Source organism: Berghia stephanieae, chromosome 1 (genome assembly GCF_034508935.2).
Source record: "Berghia stephanieae isolate SIO BIC M18660-M18661 chromosome 1, UCSD_Bste_1.3, whole genome shotgun sequence".
In the NCBI taxonomy this organism is placed as follows: domain Eukaryota; kingdom Metazoa; phylum Mollusca; class Gastropoda; order Nudibranchia; family Aeolidiidae; genus Berghia; species Berghia stephanieae.
In genome coordinates this window covers 37014517-37042016 of record NC_088360.1, presented here as the reverse complement: position 1 = coordinate 37042016, position 27500 = coordinate 37014517, and the positions used below count along the sequence as shown (strand labels likewise).

The 27500-nt window shown below is 37.5% G+C and overlaps 1 protein-coding gene across 11 annotated transcripts in view; it reads left to right on the top strand.

Annotated features, from left to right (window-relative positions):
* Positions 1 to 27500, top strand: part of LOC144973295 (uncharacterized) — a 164476-nt gene that overhangs the window by 32654 nt on the left and 104322 nt on the right. For 5 of the 11 annotated variants that reach the window (XM_078915621.1, XM_078915641.1, XM_078915633.1 and 2 more), the window contains exon 2: positions 9239 to 9358. In XM_078915621.1, coding sequence (XP_078771747.1) covers positions 9239 to 9358 — 120 coding nt within the window. Of the gene's footprint in view, positions 1 to 531; positions 707 to 1913; positions 2287 to 9238; positions 9359 to 27500 lie in introns of those variants that run through there. The other 6 variants (XM_078915582.1, XM_078915626.1, XM_078915568.1 and 3 more) reach the window with 3 other exon arrangements.

Here is a 27500-nt window from a genome sequence, read left to right as displayed (position 1 = left end):
CTTCTTATTATTATGATGATTATTATATCGTTAAATGGATATATCGTGCTCTGAAAGTTCGGAATGTCTTTTTCAAAATACACCACCACCTACAGATCAGTTGTTGACATAGGGCGGAAATGTGGATTGCTGCGATATGATATAACTGCCGTGTTAACCTGTACCCCCCCCCCCCCCCCCCCCCCCCCCCAGGATATTTGTTTACAGACCATTGAGGATCATCTCATTTTATGGCGCAACGAACCTTATTGAATATGCCAAGACAAAATTAGCACCCAAAAAAAAAAAGATTTTAAAAGTAGGCCCCACTGAAGTTCAATGCAGTAGAAGTTTTTAATTTATTTTTATTTTTTATTTATATTTTAAAGGTACAATATACACATACAAGGGCATCCGTGTTACCGCTAACCATTTTTTTTTTTGTTCACTTTGTTTATTTTTCGTTTCAACAATCGATTTGAATACGTGGCGGGCAGTCGTTTGGTTCGAGAAGCAGCTGCTGCATTGTTTTCATACTTCTAGTGCAACTATGACAAAATGGATGTATTCTGTTCGTGTAACAAGCGTGTGGGATTTCAATTTTGATATGAAAACTATCCAGCATATTACGTAATATAGGACACATTCACTTTTTTATTGTGAGCGTCATCATTCCCCCTTCTCTTTGGAACTTTTTCATTTTTCATAGCGCAAGTCAGTCAGTCAGGTATTTTGGCAAAAATCAAGCTTCATTTCATTTTTGTGTGGTCTTTGTGAACATTATGTTCGTTACTTAGGCTTATGTGAATTAGATCATTCTATTCGGATGTAATACTTACAACATGATTTTTACGACCTCGCATTCAAATTTCAACGGGATGATTTACTTTGAATGAAAATATTTTTGTTTTGCAATAAAAGCCTAATATCGTTTGTCATTTGGGCTTAGTGACGTTCCTCACAACCACCATTAGTTTTAGTTATGAATGTTTCTACCATCACCCTAGTTAATCGGATATTGCAGGTCATACTTCAACACAAACCCAGTGTGCTGTCGTGTGCTGCCGTACACTGAAAAACGTGTTTTAAAAAATTTGGCCAAAAACTCGTCCTTCAAATATCGATTGTTGATTGTTTTTAAAACTCGAGACTTTAATGACTTTCATGAAGTCCCAGGTTTGAAAGCTTTTGGCAAGATGAGGGTTATTTTAATCACTCGAAATCTGAAGGATGAGTTTTCTGGCCAAATTTTTCAAATTGTGTTTTTTTTTCAGAGTATGACAGTTTATACAGCCAATCGATATTCAGTGTTTTAATCCTCGAGCCACATGTTTCAATGAATTGTCATTACCCTCATTAGCTACTGACAGTTACATTTTCTTGGTTATACTGCTCTTGTAGTATGTACCATTTTTAACAGGTCCCAGGTTTGAGAATTTTTGCCAAGGTGAAGGTAATTTAAATCGATCGATATTTGAAGGACGAGTTTTCTGGCCAAATCTTTGAATACGTGTCTATCCCGTTAACTGGTAAACTAAACAAAGGCTCAACCAGAACAAAGAAAACATGCATACCCTGAAACGTTAGTCTGTTGTAAAGACTGCAAACAAGTAGATTCTTTTTCAGTTTTCGAGGTTGTTGGACATCTTTTCCCTTTATAATACATCAAAGGAATGAAAGACGAAAACGATGGTTCGGTAATTGAGTGTCAATATGCTTGATATAAGTGAAAAATTGACGCGAGTGGTTGGTTTTGGAGCGAGATGATTGTATAACTTCAGCGTAAGTACATCATTTGCGTATATAATACTTTGGTACCCAAGCTGTCTTCACTGCTGTGTTCATGCTTGGGGATTGAATGTAATATTGTGATTTGATAGCTCATTAACAGTATCAATAACTTGAAATATTTCATATACCTTTTTATCTTGTAGTGTGTAAACAGTTATGTTTATGTTCTAATGTTGAGTTGGAGATTAGGAGTTTGATATTACGATATTCTTGTAGTAGAGAATCACCAAATGCGTTGAATAGCAATTTTACGAACCTTTTAAAAAAGACTTGGTGATCGAATTGGATGAAGGCTGGAAGGATTTTAGTACTATTTGTGGATTTTCAAAGTGAATGTGGGACAAGTGGATTTATCTTTGTTCAGGTGTGGATATGACAATATAATGTGTAAGATCGGTAGGCACGATGGTGGATAAAACTCGCCTTAAGGCCCAAAGCCTTCTGGAAAAACTTCATCAAAAATACGGTCTCCAACCCAAACATAAGATTCATCTTATTTTGGCTGTTGAAAAACAGGTTGGTACATATAGTTTTTTTGTTTTTTTTTGTGTGTGATCATGTCATTAGTATAAAAAATTATCTACAGTTTTACCGAATCTTTTCTTTTTTAACCCAACTAATTTTCCTTAAGTACACTTCACCTTTAATTTTTATATATCTGATGATCGAAATTCAAAGGTCATCATCACGAGTAAAAACATGATTGAATAAAGGGTTCTATAAGGTGCCATTCTGTTCATAGTGAAACGATTTTTCCGTCAAGTACTTCTGCTGCCCATACAAATATAATGCGATATTCTTAGTGTTTGGGCAAATTTTAAAATGATCAAACCCCTTATTTGTGATATCGTCGCTTACTTTATAGTTACGTAACTATGTGTTTATCATCTGTTTGATTCTTTTTAGCATTGTACAATTATCCCAAATGACGAAGGGAAATGCTATAGCATTATTATCACCATCAATCGGAGCAAGATCTTCAATGATTGAAAGAGACCCAAAATAATGGGGTTAACATGTTTTACTACAAATATCCTCTTTGTAACGATGCTTGAGTAACACAGGTGTTAGATTCGAACTTCGAGCCATTTTACGAATGGAATGGGAATCCAAATAAAGGTACAGCATTCATGTTTTGTCCAATAGGCATTCCTGGTCTTAAACTAGGTCGTCAAAACAATTATCTGGTCGATCAGAAGATTGAAAATCTCTTCTTTGCAAACGGTCAAAATATATAGGCTGTATTTTTTTTTAAAAAAATGAAATGAACCAATTCATGTACGAATAAGTGAAATGCCTGCTTACCAACTTACCAAACCTGAATCTTAGACTACCTAGATATCCACATAAAGATTTAGTTTAATCACTATAATGTAATTTGTTGTAGGTGTTCTAATGTCCATGGCCCTATCTCATTCTTTAGCAAACGAATTCTATAGGGAAGCAAAAACAAAACAAACGCTTATATGCAGTCATATCCCCTTCCTGACAAAAAACCCCCGATAAGAAGCATATTGATAACTTTATTTAGTTATCCATCCACTTTTGATTTGTTTATGTTTTATTTGATCTCTTCATGCTTATCCATTTTAATGGAAATCAAAGCTCGTTTGTGGCAGGAGAAATGACGAGTCTGGCAAAGACTGCTTCACACTGTTCTTTTAAAGCCAGTGTTATGTAAATATTGTACTTTCCCCCAACTGATATATAAAATTAAAAAGAATTAAAATGAATAGGGATAATGCCATTTCCCTTACAATTAGCCATACGTTCACAGGAAAGAGGCTTTGAGCATGCTTTCAGCCACCCTTCTTTCCAAACGGAAAAAGACAGTCACACCTAAAAACAGTTTTATCTGGTCAACGTATTGATCTCTACTCTTCATCGCATACCACTCCTTCTCTTTCTCTCCTCTCATCCCGCCCCGCCTCTCTCTTTCTCTCTCTCTCTCTCTCTCTCTCTCTCTCTCTCTCTCTCTTTTCTTCTTCTTCTTCTTCTTCTTCTTCTTCTTCTTCTTCTTCTTCTTCTTCTTCTTCTTCTTCTTCTTCTTCTTCTTCTTCTTCTTCTTCTTCTTCTTCTTCTTCTTCTTCTTCTTCTCTTTACTCTGTCCCCCGTCCCCTTTTAGTGTCCATTAAACATGCCGCGTTTATTTATTTGCCATTATTTCTACCCTTATGTTAAACATGCATTTTTCAATCTATATATTTTATCTCAATCAATCCTACCTACTGTAGATTAAACATTACTAGCTGTCATTGAATTGTTTACACGAGTCGAAGAGAGTTATAGAATATACGGACGGTGTATATAGAGGTCGTTGCGCCCTTCATATAGGTTATTAAAACCCCATTAGGTTTTGTGAAAAGAAATATATCTGAAGAGCTCTTCATGTTTCATTCATATTTTATTTTGTGCGTTATAGAATTCTTATAACATGTAATATACGTAATCTTTACATCAGAACATAAACATATCCTGACAAATGCAAAATTAATCAGAGGATCTTTTCTATATTTAATTATTATTATTCGAATTCTGTACGCGTTGGGCTTTTACGATTTGTGAAAAAAAAATTGCCATATAGTCGCGTTCTATCTAAAGAGTAGTAAGAAATTGCGACTGCCCGTGTAAACCACGCTACTAACCCGGGTAAACTTGGTGCCATTTGTAGTAATGTTAGCCAAGGTCGATAAAAGGAATGTCTGAGGTGTTCTTTCTTTTTTTTTCCTTTTTTTTTTTTTTTTTTTTTTTTTTACTTGTTTTTGCTTCATAGGATAAGGGTTGACCTATTGCGTCTTAATTGCCCTATAATTTCGTATTTCATTTTTACCTGTAATATAGTATAGACGTATTCCATTATTCGAGATCGATGTCTCCTGGATGAGTGATGGTTAAAAGTGAAAGTTTTACTGCGACATTTAGGTAGTATTTTCACTTTACATTTCAATGATAGTCAGATATTTGTTCAATGGATACCCCGCGTTCATTACAATAATAATATGATCTGTTGACCCAATATTTTAAAGATATATTTCAAGAATGTGTTTAATGTGTTTATTTGTTGTTCAAAACCACGTAACTCAAAATGCGCTATATCTTTCACATAATTTGCTTCTTTGAGTCAATGTCTTCTGGAGAAGCCTTAGGCGAAAGCATAATGGCCGTTTATTTCTATTATAATAAAAAAATTTTTTTTTTTCTTCGGAAATATGCACAGTCACCATTGTCTTGTAGTCATTTAATAGCCCACATGCTTCTGCATGTAACTTCTTGCTTTATTCCCATAACTATAACTAATATATTTTTATGGCTGAGTGACGAAACCATGCTTGTCCCAATGATTTCCGCCATAACCATCCCTAGCAAACTAAAATCATCATGATACGTACAAAGAATTGATGTCTTCTAAAATCTCTTTACAATGAGGGACGAAAATTGACAAAAATTACTTCCTGAAAAATTAACCCAGAAGGTTATAAAACAGAAGGTACATTTTGATCCACGTAATACTTTAAAATTCTTTAATTCTGTCACATCAAGGTTAACCATCATGATAAATAATATGAAATGTTCAATTCTTACTTCAAGGCATTAAAATTATTTTGTTGGCTCTGCCATTTGAACATTTAATGGTCAAAAAATTTGACTTTATTACCGTTCGTAAATTTGCCCTCAAATATAAAAGGAACGAAATTGACGTCATTCAGCTCTTTGTCATTGTCTATAGCTAGCCATTTTTATGAGTAGTTCTCAGCAATCAGACTATAAACGTCTAAGGTTATACATTGTTTTGTGTGTTGGTACGTTATACCCGGCAAGCGAATGTTGTCAGTATTTTGGCTAAATGCAAATTGAAAGATGAATACCAAGTATTGAAATTAAATCTTTTAAAGAATGTAGTTCAATTCTTCGTGATAAGTATTGGTGCAATCCACACCACACAGGTGTACCGCGAAATAATCCCGGCGACCTGAAAGTGAAGTGAACTGCAGAAAATAGAAATTAAAATAAACAAAATAAATCGCAGCGTTGGTGGATGGAATATTGATTCTGGTGGTGACGTGAGTAAAGATGACGATGATGATGATGATGATGATGATGATGATGATGATGATGACGATGATGATGATGATGATGATGATGATGATGATGATGATGTTGATTAAACTTTTGAACTCAGATCAATTAATTTTCGAGACCTCGATGCCATGCTGAAACATTATCTATCGGACAAAAAAAAGCATCCATTACCCATGTAAACTATCACAATAAATACCCCCCCCCCCCCCACAAACACACACACCCTTATAAATACGCTTTAAAATCAAGCCGTTTACGCGTATACTTTGTTAATTTGGACCTGCTGAGTTCAAATATGTATATTTGTTTTTTAAGATCGGAGTGTTATTCTTGATAGGTTAAACGGATTGCTTTCTGGCTAAAGAAAGAGCGTCTGGTCGACACAGGCCACAGCATGTCAACCATGTAGTTGTAGAGCGAGCACTTTGCGTTAAAATGACGATGGTCTAATATCAAAGCAATAATATTTGAAGCGTAGAAATGTACCGAAAGTGCATCATTGCGTCAGATAAACACACTACATAACGTCGATTTCTCACCAGAATGCTATTTGGGTTTCCATTAAAAATGCCATTATTTGGATTTGGGATAGATAGTAGAGTAAGTATGCCAATTGCATTTCAAACTTCTCATTATCTTTACACTTGCCTTCCTACAGAAAAGTACAGTTGTTCGAGGGGATTTTTTTTTTTTTTTTTGGGGGGGGGGGGGGGGGGGGGGGTATTTAGGATCACTACACCATGAATGCAGCATAGGACTGCTTGGTGTTAAAAAGGTGGCACATTTCACTATCTCGACATATCTCAGCCTGTCAGACTTTATCTTAACTCACGGGGACGTTATGTCTACGAGTGCACCCAATTCCTGAGTTTCCGAGTGAAACGTCCTCTATTCTCGATACTTTAAGAGATATATTGTTATCACAAAATTTGCCACCTGGTTGCCTGATGTTCGAATCTTTATTGCATTGATAGTAAACGACCTGAAAAGAGTATTATTGGCTTAAGGCATTCTCATTGTGGTCTTTCCGTCTTGTGGAGTGATCAGTGCTTTAAAAAAATGTGATGGGTAATTTCACATGTTTTGTATACCTATAATTTCCTATTTATTCAGATTCCAATGAACATGAGAACACTCCCCTGTGCCCTTCCGTTCATATCATCCACGCAAAGACATACTCGCGCTAGCTCATACACGCCCTCTCTCTCTCTCTCTCTCTCTCTCTCTCTCTCTCTCTCTCTCTCTCTCTCTCTCTCTCATACACACACACATGCCAACTCTCACCCACATACGTGTTGAACTATCAAACTTTTATTCAAAAGAAACTTGAACACATTCAAATCATTTTCACGAGGGTGAAAGGGAGATAAGAAATTAAATTTACTAACTTTGAGTCACTCTCACTTGAAGAGAATGTCGTCGATCAATATTAAATGCGTGCTTTGTTTATCTTTTTGTTTTTTTCTGACACTTTTCTGCATTCAACTGTGATTGGTTTATGTTAGTTCTGACAAGAAATGCTTTACGACAGATCGATGTCCAACATAAAAAAAAAAAGATCCTCAAAGAAAAAAAGGCATTCATTAGTTGCTGATTTGCAACTGCAAAGGTTATTCATATTCATTAGTGGTGTAATATAATATGTCCAGACGAAAACATGTCAATAAGGAAAACACTCTGTGAATTACAAATTAGGACTAGTGTAAACAGCATGGCATTACGGATTCAATTGCCTTAGCGTAATAATACCTCAAATAAGTCTAGCAAAATGGTATCCCAATGGCTTTTTCTTTTGTGAATGGTTTCTTTTTAAACGATTTTAAGAATAGTGATATTGCACATTTATTTTGCCGTTTTCCCTCCATTCTCTCTGGGCCTAGTTTTGAAACTGCCAATAATCGGTTATGTAAATTCAAATTCATTATGGTACCTTTCCGTTCGGTTATTCATTATTATAATTATAATTGTTAACGATATTATTTGACTTTCATTAAGTTGCTTTTATATCATTCTTTAAAAGTTGTACCTACCACTGAGGCATTCATATCTAATCATAATGTTGAAAGAGACGTCACGCTATGATAAATGTCATATTCAGTTGATCTAGAATCAGCTTCTTGGAGTATAATTGACTTGTTTTGAGAGAGTTAATACAATTCATTCGCACATCTTTATGAAAATTGAAAATAAAGACAATTCCCATTTTTCGTTTCGGGTGCCGAAGTGTGACGTAATATCTCTAACCAATATCATAAGCAACAACAAGTTGGTTTATTGAAAAGGTGACACGTATAGAAATGCAAATGGAATTGAAAGAATTTGCATTTCTTAACGAATTAATGAAACAAACTGTTATTGTCCCTCCGGCAAGGGAAACCGTCAATCGAATGTTGGTTTTAAACAATGAAATGTTTTTGTTTTTTAAAATAATTCTTCCCGATAAGCCTGGTAGCAACCAAAATAGTTGACTGTGGACCCCTTGGTGAAGATATTTTGTTGACATACCAATAATTGTGCAAAAACAATTTGAAAAGAAACAGTGAATAAATATATGTCAAGAAATTTCAATTGAAAACCTTCACTGCGTTTATTGTGTGGGTCACGAACTGATCGTGATCCTTGTGCTTTAATCCAATTTCAGGGAGGCCTTTTTATTTACTCAAATAAACAAGCTGAGAATATTTCCTCAGTGTTTTTGAATTCCACCTGACCTTAATAAGTAGATGTCAAATATTTACGTTTTAAGTTCAAAAGTGTAGGTATATATCAAAATCCAGTTGGCCATGGTGTATGTAATAATCTCTCATTTTGTGGCAAGATTGGTTGTCGATGGTAAAGTAAACAATGAGAAGAGTGGTTGAAATTTGAGTGGTCATGGAAATAATATCTATGTATCTTATTTCTTTCAAAGCTTTAACACTCCACCCCCCCCCCCCCTTTCTCAAGACTCACAAAAAAAATGAACAAAAACAAAAACAAGCAAATAAGACAAAAAACAAAAACAAAAGTTTAGGTATATTACATCAAAATCCAGTTGGTTTATGTAATGATCGCTCATTTTTGGCAAGATTGATTGTTAATGGTAAAGTAAACGGTAAGAGGAGTGATTGAAATTTGAGTGGCCATGAAAAAAAATATCTATGTGTCTTATCTGTTTTCTGTTTCAACACCAACCCCCCCCCCCCCACCCACCCCACTGGTCGAATCTCAGTTTTTCGCCAGAATGTATCCGATAGCCAATGAACACCGTTTTATTTATTTTTTTTTTGATTTACCAACCGCTTATACCCTTATCTTTTCTTTTTAAAACGCATTAATCATTTCTCATGTTTCCCTCGAACTGTCAGGTTCCTTGAATCTTGGTTTTTATTTATTTATTTATTTCCAGGAGGGAGAGGAATCCGGGGTTGAAGACCACTGGTATTTGGTGGACGCCCATGGTCAGAAGTTCCGTTTGCCCAAGACTATGTTGTTCCTCGGACGGGAGGAGTGTGATGTGGTCGTGGCTGTAAGTACAGTGGTCATGATAAGAATTTAAACCAATTCGTTGTTGATTAGTTGACCCCATTCTCCTCGCTTTTCTAGAAATTTAAAATAAACTAGTTTCCCGTGAAATCTGGTGTTGTGATCTGGTTATCTCGCAAACTAGATAAAGATGCTTACTGTGTAGCGCGATTAAATCAGAAAATAGGAAGATAGGCATATGAAAAGGTATCAGATGAAAGTGATCGAATTAAATGGGATTGAGTGATGAAACGTCTTGCCTGGAATAAGTGGCACAATAAATCATACAGACACTAACAAACAGGAGGGAAAAAAACAAACAAAAACAACAACAATGACAAAAAAACCAAACAAACAAACGATAAAAGTGTTGGACAAAGCAATGCGCAATTGTGGTTGTAGTGGATTTTTATTTTTTTTAAACTATAAATATATTTTGTTGGGGGGGGGGGGTATTACTCCCATTGCAGCAATCCTCACATTTTATAGATCGGTTTATAATCTGAACTGGAATAATATCTTTTAATTGCTGAGGTGGAATATGGCTTTTATTTTATTTTAAGGAAAAAAAAACAAAAAACAAACCAGTTAAGTTTATCTGTCCCCCAAAATGCGACTTAAGATTCATTTCGTCTAGGATGTTGGGGGGGGGGGGGCGACTACTATACCAAACGAATAGATACAGCTGGGCATGGGTTAATATTCCAAATTACTAACACTAAAAATTACCCAAATAAATTGTACCGTTACCATGATTAAGTGCTCAGTTACCCCCAAACTCTTACCTTCATATCAACACACCTGTTACATTTATTCGTGCTATTGCCAGTCTTTAAACACATTCCCCTAATTGAACCACTCACGCTTTTAAATGTATCGATCTCAACCCCTCTCTACCTGCTAACTAAGCGACACTTGAGTTCAGTCATTGATGATTGATCGAAGTGTTACACACCAGACGAGAGTGATTTCCCTTGCTGCTTCGCACCCAGACGTAAACAATCCCTCTTTCACATAATATTAACTTTGTCAACGCAATGAGAATAAGGCGTGGTGCTACCTCAATCATATCCCAATCCACAAATAGTTTTAGTTCTGTGGTTTTCCAATCGTTTAATTTTACTATTTGATTTCTTCATCGATATTCACGTGTTAGGATTTGGGTATTTTTACAAACTGGTTATAAAGGTAAGTTGAAATCATCTGAATATAACATTTATTACAGCGTGACGCCTCCCGCTTGCCTCTGGGTTATTGAAGTGTATTGAAGCTCAATGCTTTATCGGAACCGGCGTTTGGGTTATCTGGGAGGTGATTGGACTCAATGAAATTTCTTGTACAGTTCTCGGTTAGCCCTTAATAGCAAGAGTAAATTTCGTTCGTCGTCCATTGATTACCCGGTTACAATAACAGGAACGTTTTCAAAATAGAGAGTCACAGCATCACATCGTTGTTACTGCTCACTTCATGAAAACCGAAGAAAAATGATACCATGTCAAAGTAAAAGCGAACACCTCCTTCAAAGGATCTATTATTATGACAGTAGTGATAATGTGATGATGATGATGATGATGATGACGATGATGATGAGGAGGAGGAAGAGGAGGAGGGCATTAAACTGGCACTACATCTAACAGTCCCCATGCATCATTTAGCAGAACACTCGCCTTACAAACAAAGGAAGGTGCAGCTGACATTTCTTTTTCCTGACCCTAGTCAGTTTATGAGGTTTGGGTTAGATCCAGGTGAAAGCACATAGTGTTTTCTAACACTGTCCAGAAACGCCTTATAGCTCCATGATGGACCACCTTTATTAAAAACACCAAGCAGAAAGTTGCTAAAATTTGAATCTGGTAGGCTGTCGATGGAAGAGAGGCGAAGGAGACTGAATCTTTTTAAAAAGCTACGAGAGGTGAGGAGTGGGATTGGGTATATTAGAGAGGCGCGACTTAAAAAAAATAGTGGTTCCCTACCTTTACAAAACTTCCATAAATTCCGGCTTAGAATTCTTTATTTCACGGCTTCAGCAATTCCCCGGGTCAGCGATTACATATCGTACTTATTGCCTCTCATTATCTTCTTTGAAATTTTATTGTAAAGCAAGATGATATGAAATGACTGATAAGATTTTATTGGCTGCCTCTATTCTCACCCCCCCCCCCCCCCCCCCGGCCGATTGGATTACCGAAAAAAACGTCGCCGGCTTTTTGCGATTTGGATTTGATTTTTTTTTTTTTTAATTGTGCAACTTGTGACAAGAAACTTAACAAATTACTGCATTACAACCTTTGGATTAAACATACAACAATTGTGGACTACTATTATGAAGACTAGCATCCTAGACTAGGGGTGTCATGGTCTCAAGTGAGTAAAGAGCTACTCGACTATGCATAAAGATATATGTAGAATGAGGCCCCAGAATTTACTAGTTACTATAAATGAAAAACAATTAACGATTTGTTTACAATGAAATAAAAATAATGATGAAATTTAATTAAAAGAGATAAACAGTGATCGTGGCAGTTACAAATAGAGATATGAATATTTTACGTAACTTATGATAATATGTCAGGTTCGTAAGTTTACGTTTCCAGGCAGTTGATGGGCTTGGATGATCTATTCCTCTGATAACAGGATCGGACTCGTAAAATTCCACTTCCAGGCAATTGGTAATGGGTTAATATGTAATCCTTTGACAGCGGGCTCGTTTGATCCTTGAAGATTATACAATCAAAGTTAAAAGCTCCGGCGTCTTAATGGTGTAGATATAATATCTACAAAGTCCCAAAAGATAAAAATCTTACAGTATATAGAAGGAATAGAGCGACTGGCCGTCCGGCATAGATTGTGGAGAGAAGTGAGTGTCAAATGTTAGACCTATCAGCTTTTATAATAAGTGGCTACGTGACAGAATGTAGAACGAAAAGTATTCACTAATTAGAAATTAATTCGAGGGAAGGCTATAAAAGGAAAGACGATCTAATATTAGAAGGTAAAGTTTATCTAAGCCTACCGAAATATAACTGGAGTGAGATGAATTCAGTTCTTAATAAAATAAAATTTAATAAGATAATTGTGAACAACCTTTACTGTGACACCCCCACCCACGTTTAAAATATACTCTTTAACCATTATGGGAAAGATAGATTTTACAAACGGAAGTAAATTTACTATCATGATACTCTAGCATTAATCCATTGTTATGATTTGTGCTACAATTAAATTATTTATTAACTAGACATGGAAATGTTTATATTAACGTAGGTATATGAATGGGTGACAATAACAATGAAAGATTGTGATTACAAATCATTGTGATGAACAACATGATGGCAATGTGATTACAAATCATTGTGATAAACAATAGTGATGGCAATGAAGCATGATTTAAGTCGATGATATGAAGGTAATTTACTGAATGAAATGAATGAAAATGTAAATGGAATATTGACATTTCAATTATTAATCATAAATGAGTGAAAATTCATAACAATAATAGTAAAGAGAAGATTTCCCAAATCATGAATGGGTATGGTATATATATCCAAACAATACTCAATGTTACATTAAGTTGGGTCATCATGTTTACTAATAAAATTATCGAAATTGTGCATTCTGATTTGGCATAATTTTCGAGGTAACTAACAGTATGCATGAGAGGTTAAGTTATACCCTTCTCACGTCATTACACTAATCGAGAAAGTAGGTCGGCGTGAATATTTTCACAGCCTGGTATGTGAGAGATACTGAAAGTGTAATTTTGCAAAAATAGACTCCACCTTAGTACTCTACTATTATTCATTTTGTTATTTCTTATGTACGTGAGTGGTTTATGGTCCGTTTCGACCACAAACTCTTTTAGCAGTAGATATCTGCTGAATGTCTTTAAAGCAAAGACGATGGCCAGTCCTTCACGCTCTATTACAGAGTATCGTGATTCTCTGTCCAATAATTTTCTGCTTGCATATAAGCAAGGCATTAGAGTTCCCTCATGCTCCTGTAATAGTACACCTGCGATGCCCTTATCAGACGCGTCAGTTCTTACAACAAATTCTTTTGACATGTCGGGTAATTTAAGAATTGGTTCTGAACAGAGTAATGCCTTTAATTGGTTAAAACTATTCTGACACGCTTCTGTCCAAACAATTTTGTTCGGTGACCCATTCTTTGTCAGATTTGTTAGCGGTTGTCGCGATGTGCGCGAAGTTGTAAATGTATTTCCTGTAAAAATTTAGGAGCCCAAGTACTTTGCGTACTTCTTTTTTTGTCTTAGGTGGTTGCAATTGTGCGATTTTTGTTTGTTTTTCTGTCTCGGGTGTCTGTGTCCCATGACCAACGGAATGACCGAGAAAATCAATTTTGTAAAATGCAATGCTTGTTTTTGACGGTTTTGCTGTTAAAGAATTACGTTTTAATGCTTCAAGCACTAATTCTAAGGTTGTCATGTGATCAGTCCATGAGTTTGAGAAAATACATGCGTCGTCGAAGTATGAGAGTGTAGACGGGATGTCTTTTAATAACATACGCATCATTCTTTGGAATGTCGATGCGGCTGTCGATAATCCAAATGGCATATAGTTAAATTCTAACAATCCTAATGGTGATTGAAATGCTGTGTATTTCTTACATGATTCTTTCAGTGGAATCTGCCAGTATCCTCTAGAAAGATCACATTTTGTCATGTATTTTGCTTGAGATAAGGCAGCAAATAAATTCTCTTGATTTGGTATTGGTTCTGCATCAAACACTGTTGCTTCATTTAATTTGCGAAAGTCGATACATAGCCTTATCGATCCGTCTTTCTTTTTCACTACTACTATTGGTGATGAGTATGGGCTTGAAGAATATCTAACTATTCCTGTATCTAGCATATCCTTAACTTCCTTTTCAACTTGTTCTCGTGCGTGAAATGGAATAGGATAGTTTTTCACGTTGATAGGGGTAGATGTGGTTAACTTTATGTCGTGTTCCACTAATGTTGTATGTCCGGGTGCGTCTGTAAAGACTGACTGGTACTTTTCTAATAATGACCTGATTTCTCGTTTCTGACATTCGTTTAGTTGAGGATTGATTGTGACGTCATTAATTGTACTATTTTTAGAGTTACCGTGTTGTGGGGTGTGTTGTAGTTCGACATCATCGCTGTGAGTTTCGATGATTAATCCTACATTTGCAGCTTCAACATGGTTAAATATTGGTTGTGATGATCTGTCTCTATCGAAATATTTTTTTAGCATGTTTGCATGGAATGTCTTTGTTGTGTTGTTAATTTGAATCTCGTAATTAACATTAGATTTTACTGCTGTTATTCTGAATGGTCCTTTCCATGTAGCTAAAAGTTTACTCGAGTCATCGGGTAAGAGTATTAATACTTTGTCACCAATCTCAAATTTTCTTGATTTGCTTTTGCGATCAGAGTATTCCTTGTATTTCTCTGCTTTTTTAGTGACGGATTCCTGTGCTAGCTTACATGTGTCCTCTATTCTGTCTTTCAGGTTTCTTACATATTCGTAAGCAAACATAATTTCGTTATTGTCCTCCTCATTCCCTTTACAAATGTCGGCTACTATATTGATCGGGCCGCGAGGTGATCGTCCATACATCAACTCAAATGGGGAGTAGCCTGTAGATTCTTGGGGTATTTCTCTATATGCAAATAGGATTGCTGGTAAGTATCTGTCCCAATCATCTGGTTTTTCTGCTGACACTTTTCTTAACATATTCTTTAGAGTGCCATTAAATCTTTCACAAAGACCATTTGCTTGGGGGTGGTAGGGAGTTGTGAATGAGTGTTGGATTCCCATGAGTTTCATGGTTTCATGCATCATATGTGATGTAAATTGGGGTCCATTGTCCGACAGTATCTCATTTGGTATGCCTATTCTAGTAAAAATTGTCATCAATGCTTCAGCTATGTGATCCGATGTAGTTGATTTCAATGCTATCGCTTCTGGCCACCTGGTTGCGTAATCGACTAGTGTTAGTATGTGTGTATGGTTTCTATCTGATTTTGTTAAAGGGCCTATAATGTCAATTGCAACTTTTTGAAAAACTTTTTCAATAACTGGGGTTGTCTCTAATGGCAATCTCGGTATTCTGCCTTTTGCGACTCTTCTTTGGCATGTGTCATACGATTTCACATATTCTCGGACGTCTTTAGTAATTCCAGGCCATGTGAAATTCTCGGATATTCTCTTCAATGTGGATGTCACACGGTCAGGGCACGAGTGTGCACGGTTCGGACCCAGACGGCGACACGTATATAAGAAAAAAAAATAAAAAGGGGGGGTGAGGCTGACTGCCAAAGATTCACAAATTATGAACACAACAAGTCCGAGATTTAAGTGTATATGATATGAAGTGTTTATTAATTAATGTAATGAGCTGGATATAAATGAAATGTATATGATTGAATATAGCAGATGAATCAAGATGGTATGGTAGATGATGATAATGATGATGATGTTGATGTAATGAATGTTATCAAGATGGCGCTTCTAAGTAGAATTATGATATTGATAATATAGTCAGTGATAAAAGGATAAATGTCAAAATAATATTGATGAAACTAATGATTGACAGATATGATGAGTTGGTGATAGAATTGAATGATGTGAATATAAAGCTAAATGATATATGAATAATGATAGAAAAACATGATTATTTAGTTTGTATGACCTCAGGGTCCCCAACTTATCTCCGTCTGTGTGAAGATGATATTCTACGTGCTGTAGTTGCCTGTGTGTTATTCCAAGTGTGGGTTATTGATGAGCTAAATGTCCAGATGAATGACACACAGTACCAATGTATTAGGTTCCAGACAATGTCTGTTATCAAACAATGGATTGTTTTTCAAATCCTGTATAGGTCACAGTATGTAATTATGTCTATTTTGTAACAGGTTTCAGTTCTTGTTTTTGTTCATTAAGTAATAGGTTTCAGTTCTTGTTACTAAAAGTTATACGTTATAGTCAATGTTCATTGATGTTACAATGAGTCACATAAAGGTGACTTGATGGTCAGGTAAAGTCACAAAAAAGTTAAAGAAAGGCCAGATCTCAACAGAGCACTACTCAAAAGAAATCAAACAACATTAATTTCTGTTTGGTAATACTGTCTCACAGCAGAGACAGGAGTTAGAAGCCGTGATAGAACGTTACTATGGACTTTCACAACAGAAAATACAAAACGTCCTTCTCCACCACGGACTTACAGCAGAACTGAAGATGAAATTAAAAGTCACTATCTTTACCATCCCTATTCGCATGAATCATGGAAAAAACTCGAGGCGAAATGGGGGTGGGTGTTCACCCCTAAATGAATACAAAGCGCGTACGATGGATGGATCGTCACGAAGTCAACCATGGTCTATGGAGACAATGGCCATTCGCAGCTCCGATAACGTCAGGGATTAAATTGGGGATGTCGAAGATCAGACTCTAAGACACGACGGAAATGCTACACCCTCACGTTTTAGAGTGACAAAAGAAATAAATCAAGATAAGGTTGGATGTCCTGAGTCGTGCATACCACAGGTATTTCCCTACAGCGCCTTAAAACGCAAAGGCATTTCCTTACAGCCCCCCACTTAAGACAAAATCTTGGATTATGTCTAAAAGACCAGGAAATGCCTGAGCAATGTCTTCATCAGCTTGCCTGGCTGAATAGTCCGGACCATGGTTCTTGGTTCCCTTGTCTTATGCCGGCATGATCGTCCCCACGAGGTCGACAGCAACACGCGGAAATGGAGTCTCAATTAAGGGCATCTCCTGACGGGGAACTTTCTGTGTTTTACCTTTCGGTACGCACCTTTGACATACATCGCATGAACGACAAAATTTGCGCACGTCAGTCCAATGCTCGGCCAATAAAACGCTTCTAGAATGCGTTCTGTTGTCTTCTTGGCCGCCAAGTGTCCAACAAAGACACCCTCATGCGCGAGCCGCATGACTGTGATACGCAGTCCCTTCGGTAGCACCACCTGTTTCGTTGGATTTCCATGGTGTACCTTGGGCGAAGTGTAGTGGCGGTACAGGATTCCGTCCTCGCATGCATACCACTGTTTACTTATCTTGTTGGTGATTTTCTTCTCACCGCTGCTTGCAAACTCTCTAGCTTTAGCTATTGATGTGTCAGCTTCTTGTTGAGCCTTTAAATATGAAGGCGTCACGTCAATTTTCGGGGCAGGTAACGTCACTAACTTCTTCGTCTTCTTGTGCTTTGAGCCTCGTGTCTCGACTGCTCGCACAGAACGTTTGTTACACATACCAGGACATTTCGCCCCTGGTATGTTTCCAAGGATGACGTCAAATAGTGGGTGTTCCATTTCCCCCGCACTGACTTCACCTTTAAAATATGGACAGTCAATGGTGACGTCCACCGTCGTGGTCCCTCTAGCAGTGCCGTCAGCAAGTAGGACCGGGACTTTCCGTGTTCCCCTGCTACTGCCGTCAACTAGGCCCTTCTTGACCACCACACAACTGCATCCACTGTCCCGGAGCACAGTCACCGGTCGGCCGTTTAGTAAGCCGTTGGCTACCGGCATATTCTTGTCTCGTCCCTCGTGGCCCAGGCATAAGGCCGACGTTACTGGGAGTGTGCAGCCGCACATTAGTTGCATGTGCCCATGGCTGCATTGTTTTGAATCTTCGTTAGTGTAGTTAGGTGCTGACATTGAGGCGACCTGTGGAGGTTGTAGCCTCTTCTCATCAAACTGCCTCTTCCGGCAGTCTATCGAAGTGTGCCCCCGTTTCTTGCAGTAGTCACATATACTGACCGTTACTGCGGCCAGTCCGGGTTTTGTTCTACAATCTCTGGCAATATGTCCCGCTCTCTTGCATATGTGACATGTGACTGGACCGTTCCTAGGCGGTCCGCTTAATTCTCTTTGGTTGAGATTCTCTGGCCTTACTTGATTCGAGTCCATCTCTTGCCTTGTTCTGATTGGTGCTGATCTCGTGAAGGCACCTGCTGAGCCGTGAGCATCTATAAATTGACTGATCAGTTCCACGACTGATCTCACATTTGTGGGCTTTCTTTCTTTGACAAACACGAGCAGCTCTCGCCCTCAAATGTCCGTCAACTGCTCCTTAATAATGAGGTCAATTATGTCACCGGCATCTTCCTTGTTCTTTCCTGCCATTTCCACCCACTTACTGAAGTAACTGCTAATCCGGTTACTAAACTGCTCAATGCTTTCTCCCGACTCCGGTCTTGACTTGCGAAATTTTTCGCGAAATCCATCTTCCGTTAAATTATATCGCTTGAGGAGGCTTGCCTTCAGGATAGAGTAGTCGTTGGACTCATCGTCGGATAGGCGACTGTATACTTCCAAGGCGTTGCCAGTAAGGAGAGCGCTGAGATGGGTGGCCCAATCTTCCTCCTCCCATCCATTTACTCGCGCATACCTTTCGAATCTTTGAAGATAGTCGTGGAGATGATCATTGGCAGCATGAAAAGGTGGTAATTTTGGTAGTCTAATAGTTTTCATGTGACTAGTACTTTCCGCCTGACCTCCGATTGCTCCCTCTTCCCTGCCTTCATTTTTCCTCTGCTGCAATTCCAATCGCAAAGTTATCAGTGCTGCCTCTTCTCGCAACCTTTCCGTCTCTAATTTAACCCTCTCTCTTTCAATTTCGATATCTCTTTCCGCCCTTGACCTCTCTGCCTCAAATTCTCTCTGTTTTCTGTCGTCTTCTTCTCGCAACCTTTCCGTCTCTAATTTAACCCTCTCTCTTTCAATTTCCATATCTCTTTCCGCCCTTGACCTCTCTGCCTCAAGTTCTCTCTGTTTTCTGTCGTCTTCTTCCCGCAACCTTTCCGTCTCTAATTTAACCCTCTCTCTTTCAATTTCGATATCTCTTTCCGCCCTTGCCCCCTCTGCATCAAGTTCTCTCTGTGTTTCTGTCGTCTTCATCTTTGATAGTCTTCTCTATCCAGTCTTTCAAATCTATTCCGGAGAGACCCAAAGATGATCCAATCTTAGCTAACTTTTCAATGCTAGTACTCATGTTTGGAACTGGAATGTCGGCAGAGACGGCAGTAAACTAAAATGTTATGCAATGAAAAATCAAAAGAGAAAACGTAGACAGCCAATGGCGTCGCTATAGGGAAGAGCAAAAGAATAACTTTGATAAGGTTGAATAATCACCGAGACTGTGGATGACAATGAAATGAGGAGAGGTGTTTAGAGCGATTAAAGTGGATTATCTATATAATAGATAGAAACAGGAGGAGGGGGGGGGGTGTAACAAGATTAATATAACCTGTGTTATCGATTGAAACAATATATTTGAATGAAGAGGAACTAGGTTCAAAACTGTTCGTCCTTAAAACAGCTCGTGGCGAAGTGCTAGCTTAACTGCAATTATACAATTACTCTTGGTGTGTATAGATGTATGTGTGTCTCAAAACTTATCAATTCACAATATGCAAAAACAATGGCAATCAGATATCCTACCCGGCAGCTCCACCAAATTATGTCACACGGTCAGGGCACGAGTGTGCACGGTTCGGACCCAGACGGCGACACGTATATAAGAAAAAAAATAAAAAGGGGGGTGAGGCTGACTGCCAAAGATTCACAAATTATGAACACAACAAGTCCGAGATTTAAGTGTATATGATATGAAGTGTTTATTAATTAATGTAATGAGCTGGATATAAATGAAATGTATATGATTGAATATAGCAGATGAATCAAGATGGTATGGTGGATGATGATAATGATGATGATGTTGATGTAATGAATGTTATCAAGATGACGCTTCTAAGTAGAATTATGATATTGATAATTTAGTCAGTGATAAAAGGATAAATGTCAAAATAATATTGATGAAACTAATGATTGACAGATATGATGTGTTGGTGATAGAATTGAATGATGTGAATATAAAGCTAAATGATATATGAATAATGATAGAAAAACATGATTATTTAGTTTGTATGACCTCAGGGTCCCCAACTTATCTCCGTCTGTGTGAAGATGATATTCTACGTGCTGTAGTTGCCTGTGTGTTATTCCAAGTGTGGGTTATTGATGAGCTAAATGTCCAGATGAATGACACACAGTACCAATGTATTAGGTTCCAGACAATGTCTGCTATCAAACAATGGATTGTTTTTCAAATCCTGTATAGGTCACAGTATGTAATTATGTCTATTTTGTAACAGGTTTCAGTTCTTGTTTTTGTTCATTAAGTAATAGGTTTCAGTTCTTGTTACTAAAAGTTATACGTTATAGTCAATGTTCATTGATGTTACAATGAGTCACATAAAGGTGACTTGATGGTCAGGTAAAGTCACAAAAAAGTTAAAGAAAGGCCAGATCTCAACAGAGCACTACTCAAAAGAAATCAAACAACATTAATTTCTGTTTGGTAATACTGTCTCACAGCAGAGACAGGAGTTAGAGGCCGTGATAGAACGTTACTATGGACTTTCACAACAGAAAATACAAAACGTCCTTCTCCACCACGGACTTACAGCAGAACTGAAGATGAAATTAAAAGTCACTATCTTTACCATCCCTATTCGCATGAATCATGGAAAAAACTCGAGGCGAAATGGGGGTGGGTGTTCACCCCTAAATGAATACAAAGCGCGTACGATGGATGGATCGTCACGAAGTCAACCATGGTCTATGGAGACAATGGCCATTCGCAGCTCCGATAACGTCAGGGATTAAATTGGGGATGTCGAAGATCAGACTCTAAGACACGACGGAAATGCTACACCCTCACGTTTTAGAGTGACAAAAGAAATAAATCAAGATAAGGTTGGATGTCCTGAGTCGTGCATACCACAGGTATTTCCCTACAGCGCCTTAAAACGCAAAGGCATTTCCTTACAGTGGAAGAGCTCCCAAGATGTCCAGAAGTTATTGAATCGTGCGCTATTCCAAGGATTTTGTTTCTGTAAATACTCGGCGTGACCAGTTGTTTAGCTATTTTGTTTCTTTTCCTATGTAACCTGAACAGAATATCTTTTTCAATGATGTATTCAACTTTTGATTTCGTCCCTTTGTTTGCGATATTGAAATATGAAGTTAAAGTCGGGTCCTTTTTCTGTTCTTCAATGAACCTGTTCCTGTCAAATTGTTGTGGTTCTAGAGAAATAGTCATTGGCTTCTCTGTTGTCTTAGTCATCTTTCTTGTTTCTGCTAGACAAGCTGTTTCTTGGGTTAATGACCATTCTTTTACATCTGTTGGGTTGTCTTTAAGACCTTTTATATTGCCAACAATAACATCAGCGACGGGGTTGGGAAGTATACAGCATTCCACTATTCCTGTATAATATGGGGTTTCTCACAGCGTACATAACGATAACAGTTTAGTTGAGACAGTACCCCGTTCCTGACACCTGCTGACCCGGTCACGGTGAGCGGTCAATCACCGAGAGGAATTTACCTAACGGGGATTGCCGTTTCGCTCAATTTAACAATGTTTTGTTTTATTGTCTGTCAGACAACCATATTGAATGAGTTGAAATATCACTACTTGGTATAAAAGTTTATATTTTCTACTTTTACTGTGTGTTTTTTATTTTTTCATAGTATTACTAGATTTCTCAATATAAGTTATCAAAGAACGGTAACAAATTACACAAAGAATATAGTGGGTGCTACATTAAAAAAATTAGAGAAAAAAAAACGTTGCTATAGATTTGTCTGAATTTTAAGTATTATAAAGACAAGATGTAAATACTTCTACTCACAAAAAACATAGTAGTCCTCAGCAAAAATATATCCGCTACGGGCATTCAAACTCGTCAGTGTAGTTTGGGGCTGGTCTTTAACTGCATTGCGTTGATGACAAATCGCATTTTATCCATATCATTGATAATGCCGGATGCTCTTTTTTCCAATTTTGCTGTTGTTTGGTGACAGCTCTCTGTGCCTTGTTCTCCAAGAAGTCCAAGTCCAAACTTATATTGAGTGATGTGTGGTATGCAGTGGTACTCAAGGAGGTGTTGTTTTGGGATTATTTTGTTTGGAAAATATTTTCTGTATGTATCCATGTAATGTTTTATTGCGCTTTGAATATATTGGATTGTGTCTGCTTTGATCGGTTTTGTGTGTGAAATAAAGTTGTGCACATGACTATAGGCCTTGTTTATATTGTCGAAAATTAATCCAACACTGCATGCGTCGTCAATGATGAGTGGGTCGTGGGTGCAGTTCTTTGTTTGTTGGATAATTGTAAGTGTGAGTTGTGTGTAGACTTTTTCTTGTAAATATTTGTGGCAGTGGTTGCCAATGAATGACCTGCTGTGGTAAGCCTGTGGTGTAATGCGGTGCTGGTTAAGTATTCTGTCCAATTCAGAGGCAATAGGACCATCCCTGAGGGTGAGTGGCTCGTGCATGAGATTTGAAAGTCTCTCCTCTGCGTTTTGGAGTTTGTTATTATATTCTACTCTGTCGTTATTTGTCTCTGCAAAAACAAGGCAGCCCTGGAATTCTTCTATTTTTTCTTGTATCTCTAGATATTCCTTCCAAGAACTGCCAAAGGTTTTTACTAGTTTCCCTAAACTTGTAAGATATGTGTCTGGCTGTGTAGCAATGCGTCTATCGAGAGACTGGGCGGCGTCTTCTAACAGTTTGTGGTGCTTGAGAACTATCCCTAAAAGTATGTGTAAATATGGAGGAGAGACTTGGTCCAGTTGGATGTCTAGTAGGGGTGCGTGAATGGAGTTGTGATGTTGAGATGCTTGCTTCTTGTCACCTTTGTGTTGTGATATGAAAGAGTTGTAATCCCTGTGTAATATGTCAAGGGTTCGTTGTTCAAATGATGATGTGCTGTTATCTGTGTTCATATATCTTCTAGGCATCAAACAAAAGATGCATGGAAATGTGCCCTGTGGTCCTGAAATGCCATATATCTTACAGAGGAAATCGTAGTCTCCATTTAGAAAAACTTTAATTGATTTTCCTCGCCAACAATGGACCATGAGCTGTCTAACGTCTTCTTTAATTTCATCTAAAAATCTGTCAATGTTGCTGTGTGTGTCCTGTATAACTGCCATTGCTATTACACTAGTGTTTTTCTGTGAATTGGGTCGTTCTAGATTTGCTATCTGTAATGTCATTTTCATTGAATTCTTCCCGTGGTCTCCTCCAAGTTTAAGCCAAATTTCATTTTCTGGTATCGTGTTATCATGCCATGTCAATGCACCATTTGCATCATATCCATCTAACAGGTTATCCACAAAGTTGACAAGTTTGTCAATCTTCCCGAATGGTACCTGGCCATCAGACGTGTCACTCAAACTAAACTCTTTCATTCTCACTTGTGTGAAATCAGATGCTATACTTTTTCCTAGCTCCCTAACAGCGTTCTCGTTATCAACGGAAATCCCAACATCTCTAAGGTGACGGGATAATACTCTTGCCTGACGCCAACTCAGTCCTAGTGCCTCCTTCATGACTAAGATCTTTTCTTTATTAATTGTGAGTTTCTGTTCTGTCGCTGACTGTGTGATTATTTGTTGTCTTCTTTGTATTGGTATTGAGCTTAATTCTGATGCAATTTGTACGTCGGAGTCTTGCTGTGTAAAGCCTGTCATGTTGTGTCTAATATTCTGTATGATGTGCTTACGTTTACGTTTTGTTGTGTTGCTAGCTTTTGATGAAATGCGTCTCTGTTTCACTATTCTGTGTAGAAGAAAGGGCTGTCCTCCAGTTTTACAACTAACTACACCTTCATTTGCTTGGCTGTAGAGCTTTCTTTTTATTAATTTTGTTGTCAGTTTTTCCTCATCATTAGATAATGGTGTACTGTGTGACCTATTCAATATGTCGCTAACGGTTGTCCATTTCTTTATCATCGGTGATGTTGTGCTGTCTGTTTTTTGTTTCCTTTTTGCTGGTGTTGATGTAGCAATCGGGGTAGATGGAAAGATTTGGTCTGTGATCTGTGTTGATGTACATGTTGACTGAGATGATAATAGAGAGTGGTTTGATACTTGATGTGCTGATTGGTTTGTGTGTGCGCTATCTAAACTCGTGCATGCTATATTACCTATCTGTGTGATTTCAGTTTGCACGTGTTGTAATGACCATGTGTTTAAGGTTTCGTCGGCTGTTGGTGAATTTATTGAGGAAGTGTTTGGGATGGCGTTAGATGTAATGCTAGTTGTTTGAAGGAAACTGGAATGTAAATTGCTGCTATTTCCAAGGAATCCCATACTCTGTATTTTATGTTGCTTACACACTGAACAAGGACTACAATTATCATAAGCACACCAAATGCCCTTGGATTTTTCAAACTTTCCTCTAACCGTTCTAAGAGCTGCTGAACTGTTCCTTCTTTTCACATTTCCCATAGCCGTGTAACATTTTTTACACATAAATTCTGAGTGTGTTCCTTGCTTGTCCAATGCCGTGTCAGTCCCATAAACTAAAAGAATGTCATTAGAATAATTTGAACATTTAAATGGTTTCTTGCGGGCACGTTTCTCTTTCTGTGTTAAACAAATCATACCACATGTCCTACATAATGAATTCACTGCTTGGTTATGACTTCCAATTGTGTGGTCCATGCTGTAGGAGAACATTCAAAATTGACTGAGTGATGTAAGAAATGATATAGTGAATAAACGACTAAAATGAGTTTTAAAACACTCTGTATTACTTCTCATATCCATGTATACATAACATCGTACATAAAATTTGGAACAAGAAAACCATATTCACCCAATTTGGTGAAAGAAGGGGGAGCAGGAAAATTCTAACATATTTTGAAATTGAACTTGGATCATTTACACGTAAGTCTAATGCTCTAGCAGTTGAGCTAAGTTGAGGCCCAACACACAATGTCATTTAAAATTAAACATTAGCAAGATAATTTAAATTATGCAATTTAAAAATCAAATTAACTCATCATTGAAAAAAAAAAGAAAAAAAATCTAATTAACAATAAAACCGCAGCGAAATATTACGTTTCAATAACAAGGCTAAAGAAGTAATATCATTATTACCTGACCTACCGCGGAAAAATAATCGTTACAAAATAATGAAAACTGAAGAGTAAATGAAACTTACCTCATTTCGTAGTAAAACTTGTGCCTTGTGAATCACACCAAAAAAAATTTGAAGTTTATAGCAACGTTTTTTTATAATCCTGAGGTAATTACAAGTAATTTTATTTAAATGTTATAGAAAAATAGGTGAATTTGAATCACGGCTTGTGGAATAAGTACTGGAGGTATTGAAATAAAAGTTGGACTGATGGAAAGAGGAGGTCTGCGAGAATTCTTTGCATTTGGGTGTAATTGCATCGTCACGAAGATCGTGAGGTTAATTGGTACGGAAATCATCCATTGGTATCACCCAATGCACGTCAAATCTACGTTCTGGGAATTGATATCGGCTGACCGCTGTTGACCCCGGTTACCTGTCGGGTGAGGTTGCGTCGGCGCTCGGAACAGCGGGAAACTAAACGGTCAGATTTATAGTGCAGTTTAGACGCCGTGTTCTATGTACACGTTAGCTGTTTCAAAGGTTTCGACTGTGCCACTGAATGTGATGCATTGTACCGTTTTTCCAGTTTTGTCTTCGTCATTGATCAAAGATGCTTTTATTCCTACTGTACTGCATCCTGTGTCTCTCAATATCTTGCAATCAGTTCCATTAGCTTTGCCTTCACAAAAAATAGCGATCCTGACTTGTGAGTTTGTGTTAAAAGTGACATACCTTTCACGCAATACACATTTATATTTTCTCCTGACATTACTCGTGTCTGATTATTTACACTTGTTTGGAGTGATGCATTTGCAGTTTCTTTTGGATATCCCACGATTTTGTAACATTTGTCTGCTGTGTGGCCTTTCATTCCACAATATTGACATTTAATTATAGGTTTGTTGGTTTTCTTATACTCAGTATTATTGTCAGTGCTATTTCTTGTTTTGTTTTGATAGGGTCGGCTATGGTCTCTATTGAACTGTTTGTTCCATGGTTTGTTACTATGGTCATCCTGTTTCACTTGCGTGTTCCGAGTGATTGATCGGCTCGTTCTATTTGAGTACTGAACTTTAGGTGTACCTGGACTCTGAGCAGCGGCAGCGTAGTATGGTTCCTTCAATGTTCTGCTAAGGGGTGTCAATGGATGTGCGCTGTTAAAGTTTTCTGCGTAGATTTTTAATTTGTCCAAGTTTTCTGGCTTTCTCTCTTTAAAGAATGCGACTAAATCTGGGTTGCAAGCTTGATAGATTCGATTCTTCAGCGTGAGATAGTAAAGGCCTGCAAAGTCGTCTTGTTTTACGTTTGCCAACTCAAGCCACCGATTTAGAAATTGAGTAATTCGGTTCACGAATGTATTAAAGTCTTCTCCACTTTCCGGTTTTGCAGTGTGAAACCTTTCCTGGTAACCATCTTCCGTTAATCTAAATCTTTTTAGTAGAGCGTCTTTAATTTTTCCATAGTCATCTGCATCTTCAGTTGTTAAGGTATAGAAAACTTTTAGCGGTTCTCCAGATAAGCAGTTAATCAAGGCTGTGGCCCATTTGCTTTCTGGCCAACCATAACCTTTAGCCTGAACTTCGAATCGGTGTAAGAAGGATTCTAGACAGTCTGAGCGTTCATCGTATGTTGGCATGCGTGGAAGTTTCACGAAAAATTCATCACTATTATTATGTTTTCTTTCATGACCGGTTTTTGTTTTTTCAATTTCCAGCATCATTTGGGTCCTTTTGGTTTCTTCTTCTGCTAAAGCGATTTGTCTTTTTAGTTCCCTTTCTTGGACTCTTTCTTCTCGTTCTTCTCTACGTATTCTTTCTTCATTTTCTTCTCTACGAATTCTTTCTTCGTGTTCTTTTTCTTCTCTACGAATTCTTTCTTCATTTTCTTCTCTACGAATTCTTTCTTCTTTTTCTTCTTTTATTTTCTCTTCGCACCATGAAAATATTCTTTCCTGGGGTATTTCTAAGTCCTTTGCGAGACTTAAGTATCTTTTATATGCTTCCATTTTTGCAATAAATTAGTTACGATATTTTATATATATTATATTGACAGGATACTGTTACTGACTGTTTTATTTATTTACACTTACTGGAATGAACTGTTCTATTTTTAGAAATCTCTCTCTCTTATTTCAACTTATTATGTATGTTGAATTTGATGCCTTTTATCGTTATATCTTATAAAGCAA